The sequence below is a fragment of the Coturnix japonica genome, chromosome 3 (assembly GCF_001577835.2).
Source record: "Coturnix japonica isolate 7356 chromosome 3, Coturnix japonica 2.1, whole genome shotgun sequence".
In the NCBI taxonomy this organism is placed as follows: domain Eukaryota; kingdom Metazoa; phylum Chordata; class Aves; order Galliformes; family Phasianidae; genus Coturnix; species Coturnix japonica.
Genome location: NC_029518.1, coordinates 50459543 through 50482141, shown reverse-complemented (window position 1 = coordinate 50482141; position 22599 = coordinate 50459543). Strand labels below are relative to the sequence as shown.

Here is a 22599-nt window from a genome sequence, read left to right as displayed (position 1 = left end):
CTGCATTACTCTGTTTGGCAAAAGAAGGTAATGAGTGCCTTCTGCTACAATACAGGTGCTATAGAGCAGTAGAAGATGACAAGAAGGAAAATTATCTCACTCCAATGACCAGTGATAGTGCAAGAGGAGCACAATCTCTATCAGGAAAGATATTGCTCCCACGGCAATGCTCCCTTAAATGAGGGTGAGGAGAGGCAGACACAGTGTCCACCCACTTCCAGTCACTCAGGTGAACAGCTTGCATGTGCGCTCACTGAGTTAGCCACATCTCACCTGGTGCTCAACCACTAGTTCACGCTGTGATGTGGCAATTCCACTGCATCTTCCGTGTGGAAAAAACTGGACCTATTGACATTCGCTGACGTTTGTTAAGCACTGATGGAGACCAAACAATGGATGTGAGCACAGTAAGGCAGTGGGTGCTGCACCTCAGCAGTGACAACAGACGCTGGGTCACCTCCACTGGTACAGATTTTTATGAGTACAGCACACAAACTCTAGTTCACCATTAGCAAAAGTGCATAGCATGTGGTGGCTGTGCTGAAAGACAGTGTTTTATTGCTAAGAATTTGCTTTAATGAATAGTGTTGTTGTGCTCTTTGTATCTCTTGTAGTTCCCATGGAAATAAATAGGAAATATTATTTTTGGAAGAACCTACGTACACGAACTTTAAATATTTTCACCAAGCAGCAAAGCAAGTCCCTGTTATGAAAACCGCAAATGGACAAAAGAATGTAAACAAGAATAGTCAATGGAAACAAAAAAAAAAAAGAAAGAAAAGAAAAACAAGAACAATGACATGGTGGAAACTATTGTGCTATCATAAGGATCAGTAAAAGACAACATTGTGACTGAATAAACTAGACAGGGTCATTTTCCCACTTACTGCAAAAGAGAAGCTGGAAAAAAAGGTATGCTTAGTGCGTGCATTTCTTCACTACTTTAATAAATTGAGGAAACTGACACAGAAAAAATTTGACAGCATTCATAAGAATGACAACCAGGATGCTGGAAGACATGGCCACATGAAGATGAAAGCAGTAAAAGGTAAAACTGAACTTAGAAAAATCTGCCTGTTTTGCAGAAATAAGTGTTCTATGCGAGGCCTTTAGCTCAGTGAGTAAGATATGCCTGCTAATCTGGATGGAAAAAAGCTCCCAAAGACACAAGAATGAGAAGGGAAACAGGAGATATCATGCTACCGCTTTCAGCAAGTGCCATAATGTTAAGGCAATCTTACAGAATAATGTCTTCGTATGTGCATCTAAGACAATGGTCACTTCTTTCAGAACAAGTATTATTTCTGGATGCCACTTACAGTAAATAGAATTTTTAGAGAAAAAAAAAGATAGGTGCTTACATGAAATAACGATACTGCTGATGAAATGATGCATACGGACAAATAATGCAAAAGGGTCCACACAGGTGATCATCTCAAGCCACACAACTTCCAGACCTAGCACTGATGATGAAAGAACCATAGTGAAAGAATAAGGATTGAGTAGAAGTACTTCATACATGGTATTTGACAGGATATAACAAAACAGCATAGCTGTTGGAAATGTAATTTGAGAATCCTGCCTCTTTTGTAATTACAACCACTCTCTTATACCCCAAACTTAAATCACACAGGAAATGTACAACCTCATAAGAAGTGATGTACTAAGCTGATTTTAAAAAGCTATTAATGGAATAGTTTAATATACACATTTAAAAGTTACTTTAAAGCAATTATTCTGAAGTGAAAAATGTTTAACAGGTTCACATTTTTAATCACTGTTCATATAACAAAGAATAAATGTTAAGAAAGGATGAGTGGGAAACAAGACATTAAAAATGCATTGTTCTCCCTTGCACATGCAAATTAGGTAAATTTAAACATTTCACACAAAATCTGTTCAAATGAAATTTGCTGAGTGAACATACACCTCTTACAATACTCACTTTACTAGGACTAAATGTAAAAGAATGATGCAAAATACACAGGCTTTTTAAAATCAAGTAATTAACAAGGTGTTCTGTATTGTTTTTCTGTTTGTTTTTTTTTAAACTCCAAATTAGAGGCTGATATTAATCAAGTACCTGCTCTTTCCACCCCTTCATTACTCCACGATTTTAAGTTAAGGGGAAGTGGTTTATGCCATTATTCCTTAAGTCCAAAATATTAAGCAGCTTTAAATACTAAAAATAAAAGATTACTGTATTACAATTTTTAAGGTGAAATTCATAAACAATACTTAAATGATCTTTGTGGGATCCCTTCCAACTCAGGATATTCTATTATTCTATACGTTATTCAACTTAGAACAATTAAAAAAGAAAGAATTTTGGTTCTTAAAAAGTTTTTAGGTAGATAGAACAGCAAAGTATTCTGTGAAGACACCCAATATCAATTTTAGAAATATAACACCAAGAGAAAATACTTAAGGTTTCATTACACTAATTAAATTTTGTTATGTGTTACCAAATGAAAAACAAAAAAGGGCCATAGGTGCATGAAACAAGAAAGTTTCTACAATACGTTCATGCCTACCAATTCAGTATTACAGATTACATTTATCAATTGATAATTAATAGTAGGGGTTAACAGGGATACGCTATAGATATATTCATATTAAGTACCACTAAGCCAGAACATCTTCCTATTATTACCCAGAGTCTCACTACTTTCCTTAATGCTATTTTCCAACTCTACTGGAAAAACACAAAAGGAAGACACAAAAGGAAAAGTCCTAAAAAAGTCTGGTCATATGAGGCACTGCCAAGGTTGCCAAGAAAAGCAGTGAATACCCCAACCCTTGAAGTGCTGAAGCCAGACTGAATAGAAGCCCGTGGCAAGTGGGTTGGAACTAGATGATCTTTAAGCTTGATTCTTACCCATTCATTATTTGGTAGAACAACCTGTCACTGAGGTTACAAATACATTACTCCACTTACATTTCTTCCATTCGAAGAGTCATTGGCTGTCATAATTATACTAGCAAATTTGCATTTCTATTCTTTATTTCTATTCTTTATACTAGGGTTCAAAGCTCAAGACACAACTAATCTGATATAGGTTCATCACCATCACTTCTCTTTTGGAACATTCCAGTGCTGTAAAGAACATTTTTCATACAAGTACTTCCTAAACCCTAGCAACTCCATTCATTTGGGGAAAAAAAAACACAATCTCAATTTTGGCTTCAGAGATGCACGTTCAATACACTGCACACATACCTACTAAACAGCAACTGTCTAACAAAGACAAATCAAAGAATTACTAGATACATTCCTATTGAAAGCCAATCACTTTTTCTGCAAGCATGAAATGAGAAGCAAGCTGTTACTACTGATGTATATTTTACTAAAGAGTTCTTCCAGTTTCTGTTAATTGTGTTGCCTCAACCATCAAATCAGCAGGCTTTAACATCCACTCCTGCTGCTTCCTTTAATCCTAACTTAGCACCCTACACATTCCCAAAGCAAACACAATCAGTTTACCACTGCGCTGATTTGTCTTGTTCATATACAGCAAAAATTTGAGGCAGGACAAAATGCAAAGGATGCAATGGTTATTCAAAAAGACAGAGAGTACTGAAAAATAAAAGCTTTAGTGCTCTTTACTACTTGATTGCGTTAGTGGCAACACATTTACAGAGAAAGGATCTTTGAAAGCTAAGTGTAAAACTGCTAAAGATCTCCAAATTTAACTTGCAAAACAAACACAGGCTCCATCAAAGAAGCTGGCTTGGCTGATCAAGCAGACTGAATTTATCTGCAGTCAAGAACCTCCCACAGTGTTATAGCAAGTAGTAGGAAAAAAAGCTGACAGAACTTTAAAAAAAAAAAAAAAAAGTAAATGTTCACACATCTATCCCTACAACTTTAGAGACAAACATCAAGCCATTATTCACCACACTGTTTGTACAAACACTGCTACAATATACACATAACGTATTCCTTGTGAATTACATCTTCATTGTGGATGCTGCCAGTGGATGTTATTAGGAAGTTAGTGAACCTAACATGAGAATATTAAACTGACTTCAGGGTTTTCACTAGCTAACTGATAAAATCCTGGTATTAGGTAATAATTCTATTTATCAAGGGAGCTGTTACAATAAGACAAACAAAACGCAAGCAAACAAGGCAAAACCTACTTGACACATATAGCAGCATAGATCTAAGAAGCAAGAGACATTATAACCTGTTCTGCATTAAAATTTAGGAAAATATTATAAAAACCATCCTACTTTTCAGTATAAGAAACTTCCTAATTTACATAAAGATTTCCCTTTGTAATTGAAGCCAGTTCTACATTAGCTACATTACGTTTGCACAATTTATGTACATTATCCCTCTGAGAATTTAACTATTCTCCAATTTCCTAAGAACTCCCTCTGCCCCAAGCCAAATATATCAAGATTCCAGAGTTATCAAAAATAAACCTGGTTAAGTCTAGAGAATAAGGGAGACTGAACATTACCATACTGTATATAAGGGAGACACATTATCTGGAAAATATCCTGTGTACAGATGGGACATGAAGCACAGCATAGGAAGTTCTATTGTTCACTGATGAAACTATTCCGGAGATTTAAACTGGTTTATAAGGAGCTGTGTAACCCTAGTCTAGAAGAAAACTTGAATACAGTAAAACGCAAAGTGTGGTTTCAAATAAGTTTGCAAGATTTATCAGATGTAGATGAATACCAGGAAAAAAAAAGTTCATTTGCCAGTCTGAAGAAGTGCATTTCATTCCATACGGACTTCAGAGAGAAACCTGTGCAGTCAGAAGTTATTTTTTCCCATGTTATCCTCTTCCTCGTTGCAGTGAAAGAAAAGTTAAGACATATTTACAGCAGTAACTACATGCACACAGTTCACAACCACAACCTTGTTAAGTCTCTTAGAATACACACATAAAAAAATACCATTAAAATTATACAATAAATCACATTTTTTGCTTGAAAAACATTTACTTTGGATCTTTAAGAGGCAATTCTCCTCTTTTTTTGACTTAGGCATTGAATTTTCTTTGTCTGTACCCAGTTTCACCCTCTTGCTTAGCTGAGGAGCAAAGTTAGTCATTTTCCTATTTATGTAAGCCTGTAACAGGGAAGAGGAAAACATTAAAAATAGGAAAATGTGATTCTAAAACCACAAAAAGGTGGTAGCAAGGACTCAAGGAGTACTCAAAACAACTTCAAGTTATATTTTGGAATTAATTAGATATAAAGTTTCCATTTAGCCTGAATTTTTTAAATGCAGTAAAAACACGGAAGAATGACCAAAGCAACAACCAGTCACAGCTCTTCCCTGTCTGTCAACCAACCAAGCATCACATGTTCCACAGACACAGCTTTCTTCCATAGTGAAGTTACAAGCAACATTATTTTTCAAAGGTTTTGGCTTTTTATGTGTGAATTTCTACAGTAATTCCGTAGAGTTTTGACAGTAACCTCAAGAGTTTTAAGCTTCATGGCACAGGTCTAACAGAAGCCAGGAGGAATCTGGTACATAAGTTATTTGTAATTGTCAACTCTGAACACTAAAACATATCATGAAAGAAAATATAAGGAAGCAGAGATGATAGAAATGGTTAACATTTTGTCACCAAAGGACAAAACATTCTGGGTACAGAAGCACACAAACAGTGAGTGCGTAACATTTCTGTTGGCATATATATGACATAACACAGTACAGCACAATACTGAATTTGATATACCCGTACTTCTAACATTCAGGTGACACACTGATTTCTGAAGCTGAAATGCATCAGTTTACAAGTGAGAAATACCACTGTCTTAAGTCTTGTCAACAGCCTCGCTTTGAGTACTCACATGCAAATGTCAGGGAGAAGTTACAGCTTCTGGATTTATAATACATTAGCAATACAGCAGCAATTATTTATCTGTAAAATTGCCAACTGATACATGCGGCAAATAGCAGACTGTCTCAGAAAGAAACAAAGTATTCGCCCTCAGAAAAAAAGAGATAGAATGTGAATAGCCAAATGCTTCTAAATTAAAAGACCACTAATGTAAACGTAACTGAATTTTGCTTTCTACTGAAGGGAAAATGCCAGCTGGGAATGGTAAAGAGGCCACTCTGTTACTGAAGAACTCAGACTATCGACAGTTCAGTAATTTAGAAGAAAAAAGTCTTTTCTCACAGACAATGCAAACAAAAACCTGAGATAGATGACTTGATAAGAACTTGTAAAATAACCTCTCTGTAGTCTTAGTTATGGAAAGAGCACCTCCTTAAGTTAGGTTTTCAAATAAGATATTCTTCTTACAATTGTATTTTACAAGGTCACAAACAAATGTAGAATAATTTTTCAGAGCTTTGAAACTCTATCACAAAAATAACTTTTTCATTACTTCTCTAACATTTTAGATCTTACAACCACTACAAATATGAATTTCTCCTACCAATCTGCCTGATGATTTTGACTAGTAATGCTCACGCTGAGCTACGATTAAGACTCCTGTTCTCAGCACCATATTTATCCAAATCTGCGTGTGACATACTTACATAGGACATTCAACACTGACCCTTAAGTGTTAATTAAGAAACTTTAAACACTTGGTCCGCACAGAGAATATAAGAAGAAAATAAACCAGACATACTGGGCTGCATATAAGTATATGCAAGTATGCATCTTATATATAAGATCTCTTAGTTTCCAAGCAAAACACCCAACTTTCACACACAACACAGCCAACTATGAAAATGATTGACTTTGTATCGGATTATATGTTGTCTGAAAAAGGCAAACCATACTAGTGTTAAAGGACCATAAAAGAAAACTCTGAAAACATTTGGAGTGTCACTTTTTCCAGTGTAGGTGTACAGTATGTATAAGGAGAAGCTCAAAGAGATATCTCAAAGGATTTTAAGAAGCTTTTCAATACTGATGACACATTTTTCCCTGAAATAAGCCACTTCCTTTCTAAAACCCACACAGTACCTCGGTGTCAAGACTCAATAGCTTCTCCTGAAGTATGTGAATACATTTTTCTTACCTAAAACACTGAAGTCTCACATTATCAGTTATATCTTAAAACATGGAAAGTAGTATCACTAGTCACGTCAGACTTCATGCATTTCCATTCAGTAAAGAACACATTCCCCTTACCCCAGGCTGAGTACATGTTGTATCAGAGTATTGCTAGGTATAAAGGGCTCTTATCACTCTAGCAGGGATTTGAGAACTTCTGTAACCAGATAATGAGCAAAGCCAATTGAAATTGGAAATATTTCTTTTCAGCATCTAGGTATAAATTACCAATTATCAAATGGGGAAAATCAAGGAATTAGAGCTAAGTATGGCAAGTGGAAGTAAAAACTTCTTGGCTAATGGATATCATGACCAAACTTCAGAATGATTTTTTCTCCGAATTTTCTTTGGAAATCTCCCTAAGATACCAGTTCATGAGTTTTTTCAGTTAAGACTTCCAAGATCAGCTAATCATGATAACAAAGCAGAAATGGCCAAAGTTACCTGTAAATATCAGTGCCCAGTTGCAGCATATGAAGCCAACAAAAAAACAATTCTTCTTGAGCACCATTAAGAATCAAAAGTAATTACTGCTGCATTCAACTAAATGATAAGAAAAAGCTAATTATATAAACTCTCTTTGTGATAATGCTTGTGAGACTTCCATTTGCTTTTGGCTTAAGGCAAAATAAATGAAGATATTTACACAGAAGAGGCAAAGAATGAATTCTAGAAAACTGAGAGATAAATAACGTTAACTAAATGCAAGCTAAGCATCTATCTGTTTTGCTTGTGGGTCTTATTCTTGAAAACATCCTGTCTTCATATCAACAACCTGAATACCTGCATTATTAATGAAAGTCAGAAATCAACAATAAATATCAGCAAGTAAATAGTTGCTATAATATAGTGTATAATAATACCTACATAAAAAAAATGATTGCTATAATACAGTATGACAAATATACTATTAACAGCCAATAGCAAAGAGATATGGTTCAATATCTAGAAAAATAGACTTACACAATATTCCTACATCTGGCACATCATGAGTAAGGCTTTTCAGCTACCTGTGCTTCACCTCCTATTTTACCTTTTTACTGTGTTTCACCAGATATTTACACATACAACACTACAAAGACCCATAATACAAAATTGCCAGACCCCCACACAGATAGTTCAACTACAACAATGACACTCATTTAAAAAAGATTCTTCCTTTCTATCCCAACAACAAACCAAACATGTGCAGTTCACAGTATTTTTTTTTAATTTCCTGCAAGGACTGCACGTTTACAGAGATTTGACCTCCTTCTTGCTCACACATCACTAAAACCAAAAATCTTAGTGTCATAAAGTGGTTAACAATTCCGTTAACAGTGCCTGAAATGGAATAGAATCTAGCTCGCTCACCAGTATCTGTATTTGTTCTGTAATACTAACAAGGGTAATAAGAAATGAAAATGTAGTTTAGGCAAAAAGCAAACAGAAATGAAACGAGTATGTACAGAATGCAGATCTTTTTTGACTAAGAATGTGCCATTTTTTCATAAAAATATTTTCGAGAAATCTGAACTTCTAGAGAAGCCACTATGACAACAGGAGAGCGACCATCCTGCAGCAGGGCACGTTCACAGTATAACCTGAGCAGCACTAACAGCCACTGCTTAGAAAAAAGTGGATATCCAAGCTACATATAGGAGGCACATCTCTGTTTTAAAAATATATATATATTAAGATTTCATTCTTTGATTTTATACATCCAGAGACTCAAAATAGCCGAATTAAATACTGAGAACCGTCTTCATCTACTATTACTATGACAATGAATAAATACTCCACTAGTAAAACTCTTCTGCAGAACATCCATGTTCCTGCTATAGAAAAAGAGTAAGACAGCATGGGCCATGTCTTCACCAATCTGAAATTTGTAATGAACTGCTCACGAAGCATGAATTCTATTTAAAAACATATCAATTTAATCTTTTCAGTTCACAGTCCTAGTCATCTTCTAGTCACTTTACGACCAGAAAGTTGCAGAGAAGGACAATGAGTTATTCTGTAAAAGAATAATGATACCAACAGACTACAGACATACCTCAGAAGTCAGAGGCTTGTTTCAAACAGGCCATTTTTAAGTATGCAATGTGATGTTTCCACAAACTAAATAATGTACATTTCTCTAATGACAAATGCCAGAAACTTACTAAGCCATTCATAAGAATCATTCATTTCAGCAACCATCTAAAATCACACAAACTGAATTAGCTTTGACTTTCGGTAAGAGGGGGAGGGGGGCAGGAGGGTAAAAAAAGTATTTCAACAAACAGAGTAGATAAATGAGTAATTTGGTTGTACAGCACAGTAGTGTTAACATACAGACACCATTCCCACTGAACTGCCCCATTAAGATACTAATCTATGAAGCAGGAGAGAGTTCCCCGAAAATAAATAAAACATCACTGGCTTTGCATTTTATTTCATCTCTGTTTTCTAGTACAGAGTAAATACATCACTCCCACAAATAAATAAATAAATAAATAAACAAATAAACAGATAGATAGATAGATAGATAGATAGCTAGATAAATAATTCTCTTACTTCCCTACAGAAAATCCTGAAAGGTCAAAACCATTAGCATACACAGAGGTACATGCAACTTAAAGCAGCGACATTTCCTCATCATCTAAGCAGAAGAGTGAACTTCAATTTATGAAGATAAAACCTATTTAAGAGCTTACCAGATGTCTGTACTTCACGTAAATAAAAGTTATCACTAAAAACTACCTCAGTTTTCAAAGAAAAAAAGAAAACAAAGCAGTGAACCCTCACCTTTTCAGTACTTTGTGATTCATAGAGTAAAAACAAACTTCTGAAAGTGATGAAATTTGGTGGGCCTTGTTTTTCTTTTCCCCTCCCAACCACAAGTCATAATCAATGTTTAATATAAAGACTGTTTTAACAACAATTATACAAAGCTGAGCACTTTAAACTTCAGACATGAATGACTGTGTATATAACTAAACTACTATCCATATAAAATATACTGCCATTAACTGTATGTACTCCATAAAAAGAATTCACATCCCATCACCATAGATCTATTCTGAATAGATATTCACTTCCTGCAGAAGTGTTGATTTTTAGAAATTGTTGATTAATGAAAAATGAATGTGAATCATTAGAAGAAAAAAAGTCAGAACAAACACTGTAAACTCTACCCCTCTGCACCAGCTGGTCTCTACAAAATATTATTGTGCAGCAGTTCCAGAAACTGAAGTACCTTGCTGCTTTTCAAGAACCCAAGAACTGTCTGAACAACTCAATTAGAAATTACTCAAATAGCTATTTCTGTGTTAAAATACCAGTGACAGTTATGTGAAGTTTTTATCTCTTTTTAAAACTGGAATTTTCTGCTCCTAACATCCTATAAGCTGGGAGGGAAAAAAAGACCACCACATTTTCTGTTGTGATTTAAAGACAAAAGAACAGGTAACTATAACTACATTAACGTGTATGCAGAAGCAATCACTTTTGTAATTCTACCGGGGGGTTATTTTCATATTCTTCTCAAGTTTTATTTTTACTTTTAATTTGCTCTGATTTTCCAAAATAGGTTCAGATAGAAATCAAAGTCAATTCATGCTCATTTTCCAAAACAGTTTCTGATAAAAATCAGCCAGAAAAAGAAGCCCAGAAGAGTTAAAGAGATCCTCTGAAACTTAAGTTAGTAGTCTGCTGTAGTACCTTCTACCATAACAAAGCTCTAGAAAGCTAGTATTATTTTATGCCTCCTTCTTACTTCACTGATATCCGTTCATTTTTAAGACCCTAATATGTTTAAAAATGCTATCAAAATCATCTAAATAATTTCAGACACACATTTCTAACCAAAAGCAAATTGGAGCCTGAATATAGTACCTGAAGATGAAATAACATGTCAGTTCCTGCCCTACTTTCTCCAAGGCAATATTCCATTGAAAAAATAATGCCTGCATAAATCTAGGCATGAATTTCAGTGTTCCCACAACAGGAGCAATTACAGAACATTTAATCACAACTCTAATTGCACAAAGTGAATTAATGAGAAAGTGTAATTAAGACTGTATTTTCAAATACATTTTATTTAAGCACATAAAGCAATATCCAAGACATAATTCATATATAAAAAAAATAAATCAGTATCCACTTAATTAAGAATAATGTGCAAAATAAACTGAATGTATGCAATACCTTAGGAATATACAGTCCAAATACCAGAAGCCACGTCTACGTAGCCTGACATCATCTTTTACATGTCCACACGTCAACATAGCCACAAGTACTTTACAATGTTAATGTGTATTCCAAAAGAAATGATACAGCTAACCCATATTAGACCAAGAATACACAGTAGCTGCAATTTGAGGGAAAAAACTATATATATATATACCAACAAAATAAGATTATTTTAAGCATAAAACAGGCAGAAACAGAGTTGTTATACTAAAATCCCATATGCCATTATAATTATGAAGTATTCCAAGACAATTAAATCCATCACTGATGAAAGAAACCTGGTTCCCATTAACGAGATTAAAGGAATTAAGGAGTAACAACAAAGCATACACAGCAACATCTATGTTTTGTTTTGTTGTTTTTTTAAGTAAAATTTACGAGTGTTGAAATAGCCTCTGCTAAGAATTGGAAATCAGATTTATTCATCATTTAGGCATCTTTTTAGTTCCCAGACTAAAAATCTGTACTAATTCAAGCCTCATTTCAGGATTCAGAATTATAGACTGAGGAAAAATCCCTCCCCCACTCCTTATACACAGAAAAGCATGCATTGTTTCTTCAAGATCACTGGCAATGCTGATATACACACAAATGAAAAAATATGTATACATGAAAATATAGATACCAAACAAGATCCAGAGTTTTTTACTAAGATACCAATTCCACAGTAAGAAGGCCAATAAACATATGATACTGACACCCTTGGGCTTCAGTCACTTATTCGAAGTTTCATCAGCACAAAACCCATAGCAAAACTGTTCCAAGTACTACACATTGCCACCTACTTCTTGCATATGCTCTCCAAAAGCATTCATAGATGTATATTTCCATGTATGTCCAGTACTCAGCTCTAAGTTTATTGCAAACTGTAAGAAATTTCAGGCAAAGAACAGTGGAGGAGATCGAGAAAGCAGGCCGAAAACAATGAAAAGTTCAACACAACAAAGATTTAAAGGGAAAAAAATATATATATTCCAAGAAAATTTAAAAATATACCTATTAGAAATCTCTACCTTAATAATATCTACATTAATTAGAGTCCAAAGAGTACATGGAACGTACAAAAACAAAAAGGTCTTGAATATTTAGCCAGGCATGCCTTTAGCAAGCTTTCCACCATTCCTTCACATACAGAGTATTTAATGCCGCTCAAAAAAGTACAATTTGCTATTAAAACTATCAGTGGAATCATGTACAATCAGCATAGATTTCTATGATCTAATTCCCTCAAGCATATGAAATTAAGAAGGATCAAGAAACGACGTGGATGTTAATTTATGGAAGAAAGGTAGATCCTCAATCTAAAGGCAAAGGAAGTACAACAATTCTGTTCCTGCTCATGAACTTATGAGAACACGGTTTGTATGCTGGATTGTATTGCTTAGACTTCAATGTTTTAAGGCACTTGAAACAAGTAAGGATACAGACGACTAAATTTAACATGTAATCTAGAACATAAGCACATCAGCACTGCTATATTTCATAACTTTTATTAATAAGAATTAGAAACATGAATGTCATTCGAGAGGTCAAATTGCTGACAGTCCTACAAAACAGCGAGCATCAAGTAGACAAACAAGCAAAATATACAGAATGTGAAATTTGTACCTGAGCACAATGGAACGCAACCTGTTTTTATTTAGAAGCAAAATTATAGTGCAACCTGAAGTCAGGAATCAACTTAAGTTTTTGTTGCATTTTTTGATATAACATGCTAAATGAAAAAGATTAAAACTGGATCTACTTTTCTATATGAGCTGCCAAGTTTAGCACAAATAAACATATTACAGTGCATGAACAAATGTATTTTTTTAGTTGCAGCAGTACCTCTATTGCACATTTTGCTGATGAGGATCTAAACACTGACATTGGAAGGATTATTAAAAAAATCATGTATACTAATGTATACAAACAGAAAATGAAAGATACACATCGTCACTAACTTTACTAACAAGGGCACCTGAATCTGGTCAACAGCTAAAAAAAGTCAGTTTTAAATGTCCCAATTCTGATTTTCAGTATAAAGCTTTGTAATAACAGTGATAGTAGAAAACAATATGCGTACAACACTATGGAAGCTCTTTTCAAAACAGACAGGAGACAGATAAAACAGCACCTATACTTTGTCTGAAATGTTTTCTTCCATTAACAAAGAAACCCATGCCAAATTCAGAAAGTTAATCCAATGCTTTTCTGAAAGACTTGAAAACAAACGATAGAATTCTACTAAAACTTCTTGTGAAACTGTTTATCTAGAAAACAGCTGCTGTAAAATCCTGAAAATCACATTTTGACAGATGAGTGGAAAATGGAAGAAAGGGGATGCAGTTTCAAATGTAAGTGCTTGCTCCCCAACAAATTTGGTCCTATTAAAAACGATACAAGTCCTATTCCAACTTTCAATCAAAACCTGAGGTTAGTGTGGCTTTTTTAAAAAATGAAGGATTTTCTGTCTAAATACAATAAAGAGAACAGGAGGAGAAATAATGAATTACAGGAGGGGCAGTTTAATAGCATACCCTTTCAGGAGATTAAGCTTTAAGAACATTTAATAAGACAGCTGCAATCTAAACCAAGGTTCCCAAACCCCAAACTATACACTATATAGCAAAACTGAGTTATTTCAGAAAAATAATACTTCAGTGCTCTTCTCAATGAAACATATATACATACACTCCTAGACAGGTGTCTCAAGAAGTCCAATGAGGTTTATAAGATATTGTACATGCCACATCAATATACTAAAGTTCAAGACTTCATAAAAGTTAAAAAAGTTAAACTGTCAGTGAAAATTAGGCAAAAATAAAGATATTCAGTGCAACAGCTAAAAAGTTCACATACAAATCAGTTACCAATCTTACAGTGAAAAATGTCACATCAGTTAAAAATTTAAAAACTCAATTCTGGATTGTAAATAGGTCCTATGTATTCCTTTTTCCAACATACCACAATAAAAACATTGATTCTTTCCCTTTTCCTTGTGCTACTTTCTTGTAAAAGCTTTTTGTTGGTTAGCTTTTACAATATCATCAGGAGATGCTGTTTTGAAGTCAAATGGCGTTATGGCTGTTCTAGGAGCAATTTCCTTAGGTTTTACATCTTGCACTTGCCTACTGTACAGGAAAGCTTTATGCATACCAACTGTGCGTCGTTTATAACCTTTAGGAGGATAAGGAAGACATAAAGTTAAAGCAAATGCTGAAGGTCTTGCACGCAGAGCCTTCATCCATGAAAGGGACAAGTCCTGCCTCTTAGAAGTAAGCCCTCTTCTGTTTTTATTTGTTTTACCTAAGCCAGAGCATTTTTCCTGCTTTGCCTTTAAAAGTTTTGTTTCGGGAATTAAGACATTTGACTGTTCTATCACAATTTGCTCTGCAGGTGCGTTTGCATTTTTTAAAAGGACACTTAAATCAATGTTTGTTCTTTTCAAGGGCTTCAATTCATTTACACTGAGTACGGAAAAGTCTGGCTTTTGTTGAGGATCATCTAATTCAATAGCCTCTGCTATTAGATCAGAGAGCGTTAAGTTCTCAACCTCCTTAGGTGGAGAAACTGAAGAGAGGGCTAAAGAAGACAAAGATCCTGTTAACTCTGGCATCCCACTTGAAGTTTGTGGTTGACTTACTAGCTGCGATAAGGATGAGGTTCCCAAATTCTCATCTGCGATACCTGCTGTTGACTGGGTATAAAGATCAGCCAAAGAATAACAGTGGCTTGCACCACTCTCCTGGTGCTCCTGAAGTAAGTCAGCCAATGATGTATTTCCAGACCTTAATACTGGCAATGCAGCCATCTCTGAAGAAGAGCTTTCTTGCTTTCTAGTTTGCACAGGTGAAGAAAAATTTTCAAGTTCACTCTTTCTACTTGCAGTATGACTGACTTCATTACCAAGAGCCAACTCTCCTAAAGCACTGGTTATGCAAGGACTGCAGAAGTTTTCATTACTACTGCCATCAGAAGTTTTTGAGGAAATAGATGGAATGCTGTCTTTAAAACTCAGAGAATCACAAGCCACATTCTGCATCAGCAAGGATTTCAAGTCCTGTGCTTCCTCGCATTTCAACTTTGTAAATGAAGAATTTCCCGATGGGTTACTTCCTATGCTACAGCAAGCATCTTCACTGCCAGGAACTGAACCTACTACACTTGCACTTTCTGATAGCTGATTCTCTGCCTCATTCACAGGCTCACAAAATGATCCTTTAGAGTTATCATGACTGGAAGAAGACAGACCAAGTGAAGAGGATTTTGATCCTTTCTTTTCAGATGAATATATAGCAGATTTTTCAACATTTAGGAGCATTTTGTCATTTGCAATTAAGGAATAACAAGCTGAACCAGTTTTGGCTGTCAAGTTTCCAAGCTCTTGTTTGTTGGAGCTGTCAACGTTTTTTACTGCACAAGAGAGACAGTTTTTATTAGTATGTAATTCTGGAAAACAAAGTAAGTCTCCTTACCTTACAATAGCCAAAAATTTTCAGATGGAAGTACAGTCAGAACGAAGAATCCATTTTTTTAAGTAGAAAGCAGCATCAAAAGAAAATAAAAATCAAGAAGAAACATGAAAAGGCATTTAATTACAAAGTGTTACTCAAATATATCTGCTGTTTCTACAAATAAATTATGGTCATCTACTGAAATACCTACACAACTTCACAATCAGCAAAGAGATGCCAGTAAGGACTATGAAGATTCAAGTATTAACAAAAACAAGAAAGTTACTGTACAAAATTATACACACAGACACCAAAAAAGGAATCATTGTGGAATGTCAGTTTACTAAACAAAGACTGGAAGTACAAGTTAGGACATATTTTCATTAATTGAAGTCATACATTAAAATTCAGAAATTTACTGTGAAATGCAGATGGTTGCTTACACTCTGAATTTAAGCTGACAGTTATACTAGCAAACACACTGCTTCCTTTAAATGTTTTCAGAACAATTAAATAGCAGTTGGCATCTTTAAGATTTCCAATAAATTACTAACACAACAATAATCATTCTCACAGCCTGTAAGGCCTAAATTAAATTTCATACAAACAAAACAGCTTGAATCCAAACAATTAAATAGTAGCATACCTTTTGTTGTCTTTCTTACAATCACAGCATCCTCATCCTTGGTCTTCACATTTTGCTTAGTGTCTTGTGAAAGCACAAGATCCAAAGCCTTCTGTACATCAAATTTACTATCCAATACGGCTTGCATCATTGCTTGATCTGGTACAGACTCTGCCAAAACTTCTCTCATTTGATCAAGGCATGAACTAAGACGAGCTACAAAAAAACAACTCACTGTTACAAACTGACACAAAATAGAGTTTTAACAAATCAGCCTAACTACAAAAACCACACATCTGATTAACAAACACAGGAGAGAAATATCATGGTAAGAGATAAAACCTTCATACATTCATTTTAATCTCATTTCTTTTCATAGTAAAACATTAACCTCAAAAAACTGGAAAATACTTGATTCATTTCAAATATTGCAATAAGGAACACATCGCTGACACTGTCTCTAATAAAGTTTCAACATCGTAATACTTGGACATTACAAAACTAACTGCAGAGTAGGAATACAAGTAATCACCTTAAAATATCTCAAAATCATTTAGTAAGTTAAAATATGCTGTTAAATGGGCGCCTGTTTCAAGTATTTACAGGAGCTACAACTTGCATCAAAAGTAAAGCAGCATTTTTGGAACATTCAGGCTCTAAAAATTGAAGAAATTAAAATACAAACAAATCTGGATGAATCCAGCAGCTTTCAAACTACCTCTCATAGAATTATAAAATATGTTTTGGTTCATAAAATCCTTTTTATTTATAATATATTCCTACACTCCTGTGAAAGACACTACAGAACATACAGGGAAATTAAAAGAAAACTTACAAAATCAAATCTTAAAGTTAGAAAATATAAAGAAGTTATTTTTATTTTGCAGGATTTGAGCATAGTTCACTACAAAAGAAAAACTGCACTGAAGATACACTCACAATAGTTTAGAAGAAAAAAAAAAAGGTGTTTTTTCCTCAGACATCTTTCACTTTTCAACTTAAGTCCAATGACATGGCAGCTATCATCACTCTCACCAGTCTTTTTTTCTTTTAAATATTTTTATAATTTATAGAATCATAGAATTACCCAGGTTGGAAAAGACCTTGAAGATCATCAAGTCCAACCACAGCCTAACCATAGTACCCTAACTCTAACAACCCTACACTAAATCATATCCCTGAGCACCACATCCAAATGGCTCTCAAACACAACCAGGGATGGCGATTCAACCACCTCCCTGGGGAGCCTATTCCAGTACCTAACTACTGTAAAGAAAAATTTAGTAAGCAAACTTTCTCGAATTAGAGCAGCCAATAAAACTGTCAACCAATATAAATCTTGACTAAGACAAGTTTCTTAAGTCCTGATATCCCACATAGCTAGAGACAAAAAAAAATTCACCAGGTTGCCACTTCACTGTAAGTAATGTGCTGATCACAAAGACACAAACAGAAGAATATCATGAATATCACTGTTACTGCCAGCTTCAGGAAGATTATTAAAACAACAGTAAGAAAACTGCAATTGTTTTATTTGAACTTCTCCTTAAAGATGGCAACACTGAAACTACTCTGCTAAGCAAATCCAATACTACAGAAGCCCACAAGGTTACTTGAATCAGCTGTCTTGATGCAGAACAAGTACTGGTAGAGTCCTGTACAAAGTGTCAGTAGAACATTTTATTACCTGCTGATTAGGATGAATAATCTCCAATTACCTAGTTTGATTACAATCAGTACTCTTGTATTAATGGCCATCTTGTCACACTTTTCCAAGTGCTCTATGACAATACCGAAATAAAAAACATCTTATGAAAAGACACTGCTGAATTCACAGCAGAAATAGTTATTTCCAGTTTTCCATACTACCTTTTTCCTTTACATCCAGAATGAGTTTCCTCCTTCACGTAACGCTTCTTAATAACTGATGTACCTTGTCAAAACCATTGTCAAAACTCAGTTTACTGCATTGTCCAGATCATAGAATCACAGAATGGCCTGGGTTGAAAAGGACCACAATGATCATCCAGTTTCAATCCCCCTGCACATAGCAGCCTCAGTAACCACCAGACCAGGCTGCCCAGAGCCACATCCAGCCTGGCCTTGAATGCCTCCAGGATGGGGCATCCACAACCTCCTTGGGCAGCCTGTTCCACTGCATCACCACCCTCTGTGTGAAAAACTTTCTCCTCGTATCTAACCTAAACCTCCAATCTCAGTTTAAAACCATTTTCCCTTGTCCTATCACTATCCACCCTCATAAACAGCCTTTCCCCTCCTGTTTATATGCTTCCTTCAAATACTGCAAGGCCATGATGAGATCTCCCCAGAGCCTTCTCTTCTCCAAACTAAACAAGCCCGGTCCCCTCAACCCTTCCTCATAAGAAAAGTACTCTAGCCCTCAGATAACTGCATCTACAGAATGGCTCTTTCCATTTACCTTCTACTGTATCACTTCCTGCTACAAAACATGTTATACCACCAATTTATCATATTTACCCTTGCCTATACATTATCAAAGAGTCTACAAATTCAACTTATATTAAATTTAGATTTGTCTATTGTTCCAGAATTTTCTACAACGTGTTTTTAGCAATAAATTTTATTTATACATTTTACTTTCTATTCATTCATCAATGAATGAAAAAGTACTTTGTGCTTACTGACATAAAAATAACTCTCGATATTCCAAATAAGTTAAAAACAAAAAGTTCCCTATTAATATTTAGGAAAAAGACTCGTAAATCTTTTTCACAGAACATTTAAGACATTAGGCAGCAAGTTTGAGAAACAAAAGCCAAGTATTCTTTCCCCCATCGCTCAACACTGAACTGGACTTTTAACGCAGAACTTACAGCTGCAGGACTAAGTGGAAATCAAGGACTAATGGATTCAATACAGTATTTGATAAAACTGTAGAGAATATGGGTAACTAATGAAATCATTTCAAGGAAATGCATTACTTCACACCTCTCAAATACTACTTCCTACCATAATTTGGAATGCAATATAAGCAAAATATCATTCTATGAACAAATACTCTAATACTCTCCCTTCGTTCCATTTGTGGAGCCAAGATACTAAGCTACGCAGATGCTTGGTCTAAAACAGTACAGTCATTCTTTTGTTTATATTTCATATCGAACCTAAATCTTCCCAGTAGGAAAGCTGTCCTGGTTATATCACTATTCCATATCATAACATGTAACAGGCTGTCGGGTGCAGAGGCACAGTGCACTGCAGAGCTGTACTTCCTGATTTTGTCTAGCAGTCACACATGAGTTCTGACTCCCCAAGAGGAAGATCACTAAGATATACTACAATTCCCAAGAGCCTCTGAATGATCTCCAGTTCCAGGGCTTCTTCTGTGAGCCAGCAGCAAAGCGAGCAGCAGCACAGTTCTGGCCTTCCTTTCTCTCCCATCTGAATTACCAATTGTAACTCTCTTTTCTTAGTATCTTACATTCTTCTATCATTTGTAGTGAATTTGTTATCTCTCCCTATCTTAATTGGGTCATTTTTCTTTCCTTCACACCAAACAGGGAGAAAGCTCCCTCCCCACCCCCACCCAGCTCTGTCACGTTTGAACCGGCTATAGAAGTAAATTTCAGTGTTAGCAAGTGAGATGCAAGTACTATATGAAAGGTAGTTAAAAGCCTGAAGAATCACCACAGCTGCTACAGCACACGAAGCACGCTGTTCTAATGCAAGATTTCAGAATATCAAGAAGTAAGTCAGTCATGTAACACAGACTATTTTGAATCATAAGAGATTGGTCTGAATATTATTATTTTTCTATCATTACCTCTATCAACTTCAGTCAACTGATGGTTGGACGTAAAATCAGTATCTTCCGTATCCTCATAACTATATTCCTCCTCCAACGGCTCAGCAAACGTAGCTGGTTTGTCTCGTCTGGAGTAGATAAACTGAGCTGCTACATTAGGTAAAAATTCAAATATTAAAAAAAATAATAATAATACAAAAAGCATAAGTATTACTTCCTCTTCTAAAAACAAAAACAACAAGAAATAAAAGGTTAGGATGCTGAACTGTTTTCACCACAGTGAAAAGATAAGTTGGGAAATATCTTTGTACCTCTCTATGTAACATAAGTATTTTACAAGTTCAGTACTCAAACAGAAGAAAAAATATTCCAGGTCTGAAAAATAGTTACTTTCTATACTAAATTACCTCCTATGGCCTGATGTCTTCATAATCTTATCCCACACTTTTTTTTTAAACTCCATTGACAAGTAAAAAAATTAGCATGCAAATAAATACTGCACTTACAGCACTGCACTGTCACACTATTAACTCAGTTGAGCATGTTATTTTCTTCCTGGAATTTCACTGTTAATACAAGTCATAAGATAAAATGTACATTCACTGAAAACCTTCAGCAAGTGCAATATTCCATTACGGTTTAACACCACGGTAACATATACATAAGAAAAACTTGTTGCTGAACACAAGCTCATTATATGCTCTCAGAAACATACAAAACATAACACGAACTGATGGCCTTGTGCTTTTAATGTCCTCGCAGATTTAATATTCGTCCCAGCTCTGAAGTGCTTACTAAAACCATATGCAATATCCAAAAGCAGTATTATCATACCAAGTGTTTCCTAAATGCATGCTATTCCATATTCAATCACCATACCTGAGGGAACTATTAACATTCAAAGACTACTACGTGATCGAACTAAGTCTATTTTGTACACACAGAATTAAGAAAACAAGAATTTGTTCTGTGATTTAACACTTTGTATTAATTTTTCAAGTATACACAAGTTTTTAATCGCCAAACAGAAAAATACCTTATTCCTTAGAAAATGTCAAGAAAAGTCTAGCAATTAAACTTAGAAATTCAACATGATACCATTTAAATCATGGAATGAGACTACAATCAGTAAAAATATATGCCTAGACTAACTTACCTAAAAAAACAGAGTGACAGAGAAACAGATTTTTAAAGCTCCAATTAACTCTACAGGCCACAGACTACATCACAGATGCTGTGGATTTAGAACCAGACAAGTCATCTGCAGTAGCACAGCTACAGAAGAGCATCAGCTGTACCATTTTTAGGGTCTACCTGGCTCTAAAAAACTGCCACCAAATCTAACTCCGAATTAATTATCTTTGAGAGATGAACACAATCTAGAAGTATTAAATCTAAGTTGAATTCAGCTGGGTCAAGCCACTCCAATCACATCTTACCTGAGCAAACAGCATCACTATTTTTGCACCTATTTTGCCATGTTTCAAATAATCGAACGCTTATTAACTTCACATCAACTTGTATGAGAGCAGCGGCAAGCAAGGACCAGTGGGACACATCACAAAGACCCTTTATGCTATGCACCTTCAAGGTTTTGCACAAGGTTATCAAATACCAGACAAAGAATCACAACTGTTGCACACAGATGGATTCTGCCAATACTTTTTTAAAGATAGCAAACACTTTACCACCATATCTGAATAAATCAGACATTTATATGAAGCACATTCTGACCATCCGTTCCGCAAAGTAACGCAGTTGGCATGGCCAAACATGTTAACCATGTTTATATGCAATTATATTTGAACTAACCTGTAGAAGGAGAAATGCAATAATCATCTTCTACTGACTGGCCATACACATCATCATCCTCAAAATCTACGAAGATAAAAAAGAAAAAAAAAGTTAGTATACATAACTCTGAAATAGAATCATAACATCATTCAAAGAACAGGTTTGTTTATAGAGTATTAAGACCTTATGCACCTCCAGTATTCCAGAAGTACAATAAGTTGCTGTTCATTTCCCTAGGTAAGATGCTCTACTATTAAATGTTAAAATAATACAGTACTTTATTCCTAAGCAGAAAAGAATTCAGGAGTTGCAATTCTTCACCATCTCCTCTGAAATGCTGCCCTCTTCATCTAAATTCAACTTCCTTCAGTTCTACCCACTTTTATCTCTAGTGCTTCTCTTGATATTTCTGCCTGACCTCTCGATAGCTTTAACCACAGTCTGCTCTATTACAATCCTCACTCCTCTAACTCACGTTAGGATTTCTACTCTATACTTACCCATTTCCTAGCTTTCTTTTCTCTGGTCTATCCTCACAGAATCACAGAATGACCCAGGTTGGAAGGGACCTCAAGGATCATGTAGTTCCAACCCCCCTGCCTGGCAGGGCCACCAAACATACACATTTACTAGATCAGGTTGCCCTTGAACACCTCCAAGGACGGGGCATCACAACTTCCCTGGGCAGCC

General features: G+C 35.3%; 1 protein-coding gene across 5 annotated transcripts in view; it reads right to left on the bottom strand.

The window, feature by feature from the left end:
* Positions 1-22599, bottom strand: part of HBS1L (HBS1 like translational GTPase) — a 62488-nt gene that overhangs the window by 36626 nt on the left and 3263 nt on the right. For 2 of the 5 annotated variants that reach the window (XM_032443390.1, XM_015858431.2), the window contains exons 2-4: positions 21928-21993; positions 20134-20265; positions 16350-16544 (exon numbers count right to left, since the gene is read on the bottom strand). In XM_032443390.1, the coding sequence (XP_032299281.1) occupies positions 16350-16544; positions 20134-20265; positions 21928-21993 (393 nt within the window). Of the gene's footprint in view, positions 1-11093; positions 15720-16349; positions 16545-20133; positions 20266-21927; positions 21994-22599 lie in introns of those variants that run through there. The other 3 variants (XM_032443388.1, XM_032443389.1, XM_015858432.1) reach the window with 3 other exon arrangements.